Source organism: Xenopus laevis, chromosome 7S (assembly GCF_017654675.1).
Source record: "Xenopus laevis strain J_2021 chromosome 7S, Xenopus_laevis_v10.1, whole genome shotgun sequence".
NCBI classification, from domain to species: Eukaryota; Metazoa; Chordata; class Amphibia; order Anura; family Pipidae; genus Xenopus; species Xenopus laevis.
Window position 1 is genome coordinate 13,042,997 of NC_054384.1, and position 9,504 is coordinate 13,052,500.

At 40.3% G+C, this 9,504-nt stretch overlaps 1 protein-coding gene across 20 annotated transcripts in view; it reads left to right on the top strand.

The window, feature by feature from the left end:
* Positions 1–1,727: 1,727 nt before the first annotated feature.
* The window catches only part of ebf3.S (EBF transcription factor 3 S homeolog), a 144,093-nt gene continuing 136,316 nt past the window's right edge, over positions 1,728–9,504 (top strand). For 7 of the 20 annotated variants that reach the window (XM_041570896.1, XM_041570895.1, XM_018227395.2 and 4 more), the window contains exons 1-4: positions 1,729–2,563; positions 2,775–2,931; positions 4,343–4,406; positions 5,081–5,136. In XM_041570896.1, the coding sequence (XP_041426830.1) occupies positions 2,430–2,563; positions 2,775–2,931; positions 4,343–4,406; positions 5,081–5,136 (411 nt within the window). In that variant the 5' untranslated portion in view covers positions 1,729–2,429. Of the gene's footprint in view, positions 2,564–2,774; positions 2,932–4,342; positions 4,407–5,080; positions 5,137–9,504 lie in introns of all 20 variants that reach the window. The other 13 variants (XM_018227387.2, XM_018227388.2, XM_018227378.2 and 10 more) reach the window with 3 other exon arrangements.

Sequence of the window (9,504 nt, forward strand, 5' to 3'; positions counted from 1 at the left end):
AGAAACCTTTCCAAGGGTCCCTGTGATATTTACCCTGTGCCCTGGAACCCTGGAAGCCACCCATATCTCTTGTAAGGAGCCTTTAATCCAGAGCAACGAAAGGGGAAAGTGGAGCAGCCCTAACACCAAAAGCATCTGGTTTTTATTTTAAAAGATGAAAATTCCCAGCTCTCTTTTTTTTTTTTTAATCATCACTTAAACATTAACCACAAGGTTTGAACGGATCCAATAGACATGACTGTAAACCAGTGCGGATTCACTCTTCCACCACTCCACTTGTTTAACATCATTAGTGCTTGAAACACTCCCGTAATATCTTGGCTATATCACCAAAGGCAGCAGACATCAGCACAACATGGCGATCGTCACATAAATCGAATAGTACAAGGCGACGATCTAGACACATTACTAGACACTTTCAACACACATCACAGACGACAGGCACACACACACACACACACATACAAGCACACACACCATACAATGCACGATAGCTATTGGCATATAAACACACACTACAATCGACCGACAATAATACACACAGCAGGACACATACACACACTCGCACCTAACGGGGAATGTAGTACACACAAACATACACAACATGTGATAAGCACATGCAACATTACAGTACATCACCGGTAACACATCCACAGGTATGGTCAGAATGGGGCAACACATAATAGCACATTATGGTCAGCTCAGTCAAAACATACAGCAGCATGTGCTCACGACGACATGTACACTAACAATAACAGCACAGCCATATATGAGACACACACACAGTACAGTTGATCACACGCACACAACACATACCATCACACATATAGTAAACAAAGCCACATACACCACCCACCACACACACACACTCACACACACACATATACACACATACACACACTCACACACATACACAAACATACACACAAACATATCACATACAGACATATATATACACACACACTTACACATATTTACACATATAAAGACACACACACACTCAGGATCTTCATGCTTTTTTTTCCCCAGCAGACATGGGTCTAGTCACCTTCTACCAACTGCCCATCCTAAACTCACTTTATTGGGACATTCAGCCTCATTTCAATACATAGATTTAAAGAGGTGTGTGTTGGGGAGGTGTAAGTAAAAACAAATCATCTGGAGTGGAAACATGATGTGGCCTCTGGTGTGGGAACCCTGGTGCCCTCTGTGGCCTCCTCTTGTGTCTGTAGCACGTGTATTAGTGTATCAGTGTATCAGTGTGTCATTGAGTGTATGATCAGTGTATGAGTGTATCACAATAGATCTACATGTATAAGCGGCTCATCGATAGGGTCAGACATGTGTATCGCTATTTACACTTCTATATATATCTACATATTGTTTCTAAGCCTGTGTCAGGGGGAAGCCTTAGTGCTGCTGCTGCTTCCCATTTGTTTCCTATAAGATTGTTTTGGCCGAATGCAAAGTCCATTGGCTGCTGCTGATATATATATATATAAAGCAACGTTACCCTCCATGCATTAGAAGCTCCATGCATTAGAAGCAGCAGCAGGGCTATTTGGCAGGCCGAGTAGTGTCAGTCTGCAGCAGTCACTCAGCACTAAACAAGCGCCGCCGCTCCTTCCACGAGGGGGAGGGGACTTAGCGCCGTATAAGGTCAAAACCCCGCCTCCTTCCGACGTCACCGGCTGACAGCGCCGCTCCCCGGGGCTTAGAGTTTTGGCTCCCGGGAAAGGTTCCATTCCTGGGGGATAGAGGGCTGAGTTTTGTTCTCTTGCCTCCATTCTGCGAGACGCTAAAGGGGCCCCCTCGCAATCGCAGCCTATTCCTCCGCGCTCCTCATTGCCCCGTTTGTTTGTCTTTTTGGAGCACAAGTCCTGGATTCAGCGGTGTCCTGAAGATTTTTTTTATAAAGAACATTTTTTTATTTTTTTTTTTGCTGGTGTGTTTGGACTTTTTTTTTTTCCCTTCTGCTGTTCCTGATGCAGTTGAGCTGCGATGACTCCACACTGAGATCTTCCACCGACACTAACAGCGGAAAGATTATTGATTGTGCCTGAGTTTAGCGCTGCGCCTTCTGCCTGCGCCTCTCCCTCTCTCCATGTAACCGCTGGCAGCCGCTGCGCTTCTCTCTATCTGCTGCCAATCCGGGACGCGTTGAAGAAAACAGGGGAACCAAAAAAAAAAAAGCGACACTTGAAAAAACTGGGCTTTTCTCCTAACTCCAACCTGGGGAGTCAAGTGATCGAATAAAAAGGTTTCCCATCGCCAAGGAGGCAGAGACACACACACATTACAATTTATTTATTTTTTTATCTCTCTTTCTGTGATTGCCATAATTTTTTTTTTTATTTTTGGTGTGTGCGTAAATTTCCTCCAACTCGGAAACCGTTTGGCAGGAGCTGGTTTCGCCCAAATTTGTTTTAATGTTTGGGATTCAGGAAAATATACCAAGAGGTGGGACGACCATGAAAGAAGAACCGCTGGGAGGTGGGATGAATCCAGTCCGGTCATGGATGCATACAGCAGGGGTAGTGGATGCTAACACAGCAGCCCAAAGGTACGTCTGCCAAATTGTGTTTTTTTATTATTATTTATTTCTCATCCTGAGTAAATTTCCCTCCTATCGGTTGCAACATTTCCCTGCTCTAGTAGCTTCTCTGGCTGCAACTGAATGGGTCCTCCCTCCTGCTCCATGCGCTTCCGTGCGCCCTTGCGCATTACTGGGGTCACAGTGCTCACCCGGCCCCTTGTCTCCTTTCCTCCCGCAGCGGCTTGGGGCTGGCTCGGGCACATTTCGAGAAGCAGCCGCCTTCCAATCTCAGGAAATCCAATTTTTTCCACTTCGTCCTAGCCCTGTACGACAGACAGGGGCAGCCGGTGGAGATTGAGAGGACAACTTATGTGGACTTTGTGGAGAAGGACAAAGTAAGTTTGTTTGTTTTTTTTGGTGTTTTTTATTTTTGCACCTCACCTTTACATCTTCAGTCTTTGATTTGCCATGTGCCCACCAGCAGATTTTTAGAATCAGGGAAAATGACCAAAAAAAAAGATAAGAATGATAAATAATAACAAAAGGATCATTTTCTCCTGGAGTTGGACAAAAAAATGAGTCCTAAATAAGTCCACTCTAGAAGCGATACAACCACGTGTACAGGTCCCACTGTAGCTCCACAATCACTGATTATGCCTTATAAAGTTATCAAGAAATATATCCACTGATTTTTCTTTAACAAAAAAAAAAAATCTTGAATATTATTGTACCCTGCCATCCTAGCTCAGCTCTGGTGTTTTGGTGTTTTTATTATTGCACCCCACCTTTACATCTTCAGCCCTTGATTTGCCATGCACGTGCCCACTAGCAGATTTTTAGAATCAGGGAAAATGACCAAAAAAGATAATAATAATAGTAATAGTAATAATAATAATAACAAAAGGATAATTTTCTCCTGGAATTGGACAAAACATATGCATGTGCTTACTAGCAGATTTTTAGACTCAGGCAAAATGACCAAAAAAAGATAACAATGATATTAATAATAATCATAATAATAATAACAACAAAAGGATTATTTTCTCCTGGAATTAGTAAAAAAAAAACAAAAAAAAACGAGTCCTAAGTCCACTGTAGAGGCGATAAAACCACATGTAGATGTCCCTACTTTCCCACTGTAGCTCCACAATCACTGATTATGCCTTATAAAGTTAGCTAGCAGATTTTTAGAACCAGGGGAAATGACCAAAAAAGATAATAATAATAATAGTAATAATAATAATAATAACAAAAGGATAATTTTCCCCTGGAATTGGACAAAACATATGCATGTGCTTACTAGCAGATTTTTAGAATCAGGGAAAATGACCAAAAAAAGATGATATTAATAATAATAACAAAAGGATAATTTTCTCCTGGAATTGGACAAAACATATGCATGTGCTTACTAGCAGATTTTTAGAATCAGGCAAAATGACCAAAAAATTAATAATAATAACAAAAGTATAGTTTTCTCCTAGAATTGGACAAAAATGAGTCCACTACTTTGTCCACTACTATGTCCCTACTTTCCCACTGTAGCTCCACAATCACTGATTATGCCTTATAAAGTTATCAAGAAATATATCCACTGATTTTTCTTTAAAAAATATTAAGATGCCCTGCCATCCTAGTTCAGCTCTGGGTCATCATCACCCAGTACAAGCAACACCGACCAATTAACAGCAACCACAATTAAAGAATTAAAAATAAAAACCTTCATAAAGGATAAAAAAATGTAATGATATATTTTTTAATGTATTTTTTCTTTTTAAATGTAATATAACCTTGTGCTGTTCTTTGCAGGAACCAAACAGCGAGAAAACGAACAATGGGATTCACTACAAACTGCAATTATTGTACAGCAATGGTAAGTCTTAAAAATGGTTTAATTCGCCGGTAGAATTGTTCGAATTGGTAGTGGGAAATAAAATAACAAAACAGAACCTTCTCATATAAAGAAAAGATGACAGATCAATAGGTCACTGGTACTCCCCATAATTAACCGGTTGATCCTTGAGTAGAAATATGGGGGAATAAAGGATTAAAAAAAAAAACAAGAAATAAATCAAGATTTGTTCTAAAAATATATTCCTTTAAATTCGCCTCTGAGTCGTAAATAATTCTCTCTCCACCCTGAGCAGTTTTTGAATATTATTCGACTAAATCAAATAATTGATCAGTGGAATAATCATTGTCCCTGAATCTGTCTTTTGAGTTTCCATGGTTAATATTTGCAAATAAATGACAAATTTTTTGTCAAAAAAATGTTGTTAAAAAAAACAAAACAAAAACAAATTGCATTTATATACAATTTATCAGACATAAAAAACAATTGTTGCAAGAATTAGGGATAAGGATAAGCAACTTCCCCAAGTTTCAATGTTTTCTCATCTTGTCAGATACATTGATGCAGCGTTGCCTGTTGTTGCTAATTAAATAAGATCACTCATTTTGAATGCAATATTTCTGTGCTGCTAAATCCCTATGTGAAATAATGACTGCTTTGCCTGTTTTGCCCCCCTTTCTCTCTCCCTCTCCCAGGAGTCAGGACAGAACAAGATTTGTACGTACGGTTAATAGATTCAATGACCAAACAGGTGAGGAAGTTTCACTTTTTTTTCCCCCCCATACCACTAAAACGGTATAAAGTTTGCATTGTGCAGCCCTGAGCTTGGAACTAAATCACATGGAATATAAGTGGCTCATTATTTTTTTTGCACTCAGTATAAGGGGGGCATGACAAAGGCTTATTTATTTGGGGGTAATTTTTTTAAATGTCAAAACAAAACTGTCAATTTTTTTTAAAAAAAAGGAAAAAATTCTAAATTCACCCCCTGCTTGAAAAGAGAGAAGAGGAAAGCTCGTGTGTGTTTTTTTCTTTTCGTTTTTCATGTTTAATGTGTGGAGGTGAAATGTCATCTTGTTCCTCTCTGGTCCCTTATTCACCTCTCAGCCCACCATCTCCATAATTCAAATTGAAGGCTATAGGGGTCACCCTAGCCGTCAATTTCCTGCTCTCCTCCAGCTCCTGTTCTGCCATCTCCCACTCCCTGTCAGACCTTGTAAATAACATAATTACACGGGGTGGCTTATTAAATTATTTAACCTGTCGTGTCCACCAAGTAACTATCAATAATACACTGCACCAATTAACCGATGGCGAGGATTTCAAAATAAACTAAATATATATTATATAGTATATTATATATTGTATTATTATGATATCTAGCGAAAAGAAATATCTGCAAGCTTTCTCTTTCTTTTCTACCACCCAAAAAAAGGGCACAAAGTTTCAGTATTAATGGAGAGGGCTCAGTGAAGCTTGAGAATAGTGACTGCCAGCTGAAGTGACTGACTGCCAGCCGGGGGGAACGAACCTATTTAGCAGTGATCACCTCTTTAACTTTCTCACCTTAGCAATAGAAAATGAGAATCATTGGCACATTGAGGCACCAAAAAGGCAACGAGTAAGGGGGTCGGTTGAAGGAAAGCAGTGATTGCATCGTTCAGCAGTGATCACCTAGAATTTTATATATATATATATATATATATATATATATATATATATATATATATATATATATATATATATATATATATATATATATATATATATATATATACATACAGATATATATATTTTTAAAGCTAATTGTCATTGAATTAAAATTGGAAATAGAAACTAGAGAAGTGCCAGGCATTGGGGACAGGACACAGCAGTGATTAGAGTTTTCAGAAGTGATAACTGTGGGTGACAGACAGGGGAACCCCTCTCAGTGGGCCCAGAGTAGAGAATTGAATGGGTTACACAGGGGCCCCTCTCAGGCAGCTCTTGACCTGACAATGTGCTTTTTATTCGCTTTTGTACACAAACGGCTAAATGTTCTGCTAAATCACTGCAGCCTATTTACAGAGCTTTTTACAGAAGCTGCTATATGGTTTCTCTCCCCCCCCCCTGCATCCGAATTTGAGGCATAAAAAAAGAAAAAGCAGCGAAGGGGCCCCACACATGTGAATGTGGCAGTTGGATGAAAATTAAATCTTTTCATCTCCTCACTGGCTGTAAAGAGCCCCAGTAACTGATCAGGGAGTCAATGGCGCTGAACCGACAGTTTATGGATTTCTGTTTGTGCTACAAAACAAAAAATAAATAAATCAGATGTAAGTAGCAGATGGAGGGAGCAATGTTGCTGCCACTGGGCTGCTTAAAGGGCTCCATACAACTGCCACAGGCTTGGGAAGGGGTTAGTGCCCTTTGGGTTGTATAATGGGCAGGGAAATTGTTTTGGTTGGTCCTGTACAGGCCAGAATTATATAGACATAAACAGTGCCCTGGTAGCACTTTGCATTGGAGAAGAAACACCGCGCGCCCAGGATTTTTACGCGCCGTGCGCACTTTTCCAGATTGTGCGTTTGAAACAGCGAGTTTGAGTCTCGCTCCTGTAATTTTAGCCTCAGATTTGGAACTTGTGACTGATAAGGAGAAACTGTGATTTAGCAATTCTATTGCATCGGCCCAAATTCGTTTTTCTTTTTTGCCATCTCCCCTTTTCCCTTTCCCACCCTAAATAAAGCAATGGGAACAACGTGGATGAGAAATGGACATCTCAAATAGTCATATTTTATGAATTAATCTCCCTAAAATGCCACTTAAGGGGTGGTTCACCTTTGAGGTAACTTTTAGTACTATTGAATGTCCAATTCCTAGCAACTTTGCAATTGGTCTTCATTTATACTTTTTTTATTATTTATTTGCCTTCTTCTGCTGAATCCTTTCCGGCCTTCAAATGGGGGGTCTCTGACCCCATCTAAAAAAAACCAAATGCTCTGTAAGGCTAGAAAATCTATTGTTATTGCTACTTTGTATTACTCATCTTTCTATTCAGGGCCTCTCCTGTTTCTAATCCAGTTTCTAATTGTAATCAAGACATGGTTGCTAGGGGAATTCGGATCCTAGCAGCCTGATGGCTGAATTTGCAAACTGGAGAGCTGCTGAATAAAAAGCGAAATAACTCAAAAGCCAGAAATAATAAAAAAAAAATGAAAACCAATTGCAAATTGTCTCAGAATATCCCTCTCTACAGCATACTAAAAGTTAATTTAAACCACTTTACTACTAAGTCGCTTATTTTTGGGCTAGTTGAAGAGGGGGTTGGGTCAAGGCTTTTTTATGTGAAGGGATGGAGTGGGCAGTAGGGTCGGTTTTGTTTGGCATGTGATGGGTGCTAAGGTGCTGGTGTAGTCACTGCACCCTCTGCTTGTAGGACTGACAGCGCAGGGAGTTTGGAGAGGGTAGAGAGTGAGAGTTAGTGAATGACGGTCATAGATCCAGGCCGATGGTCAGATAACGACAGGGCAGTTTATTGTTAAGCGTTAGCGCACTATGCGCTGGGGCGTTGCTGGGCGGTTGTTTCATAAGTGGTTGTTGCGCGCCGGTTTCATGCCTCGGTGCCCGGTTAAGCGACTCCCGCTCAGTTCCCATACGCTTCTCCGGGCTGGATGAGCGAGCGCAGCGCACCTATAGCCCCGCACCATCTGCCAGAGCCCGTGCTCAATACCCAGCCATCCGTGCCCCCCACACACTCTTTTTTTTTTTTTTTTTACAAAGAAAAATCATTGTTAGCAGTTTGAAAATAAACAGCAGATTGTGCCCATTAGCACTTTCCTCCTAAATCTCAGCAGCCTGCTCCATTGCATTCCATCTCAGAGCCAGGGGCTTTTATAGACACACATTCTCTCTGGGAAAAAAGGTGAACTCTGTTCAAGTCCAGCAGGGACAAGTGAGGCCTTTCAGATCTTTCCAAACTACAACTCCCAGCACCCCCCCCCCCTGTTAACCAAACCTGCTGAGAATTGGAGTTCAGCAATAGCTGGAGAGCCACAAGCCACCCCTTTAATAAAAAGACACCGCTGGATTTATTTGCACTGGGCAGAACAGTTATTGGAATGGTTCTGGGAATTGAGGGCTTGCTGTGCATGCTGGGATTACATTCTAAATTATATATATATAGAACAAAAACCCAGTACCAAGGAAGGATCTTTGCAAAAAACTTGTATTATAACACAGGTTGTACATACTATGTTATAATATGAGTTTGCTGTTTTTTGCTCTTATATATGCATTCATTTACAGTGCAGGAGGGCAGCAATGGAAAGTGGTGCCGTCCTGTGTATTCCATATATATATATATATATATATATATATATATATATATATATATATATATATATATATATATATATATATATATATATATATATATATAGATATATATAGATATATATATATATAGATATATATATAGATATATATATAGATATATATATAAATATATCTCTATATATAGATATATATATATAGATATATATTTATATACAGCCTATTAAAATGTCACATTCAGGCCTGTGTTTTGCTCTGTTGCTATTGCAATCTAATATACAGTTTCGATGGGTGGGAAAACATATGTCTTTATTGGCACTTGTAGCATGGCAAGGGTTAATCATTCTGGCTCCCTCCATGCCCCCCCTCCCCCCCAAAGTGAACTCTACTGCAGGCCTCTGGCTGTGGCTCAAGCTATTTCACGGCTGTTCAGGGGTTAATAGCGTTTGCTTGTTTTTTGTGATTTCAAAATTATTGACAGCATGTAGGGGGTTAATGGGTTACAAGTCACCTCCTGTGCCCGAGTTTTTGGCACTCAAGGGGCCGCTGTTTGCAGCTCAGTGTTTGCAGGGCTGCAGCACTGGAGGGGTTAACAATTATGGCTGACCCATGAAGCCAGATGATGAAATTAGTCGCAGCAGCGCATGTTCGTTTATTGGTTATGGCTCACTCTATGAACCCGTACGGGGTATCGTGCAGAACAAGGAGGGCACTGCACAGCAAGGGTTAATAGTTGCAGCTCACCTTCTGCATTCTAATGAGTGGCCATGCTGCATTGTAGCCATTTGTACATCTGGCACCCTGA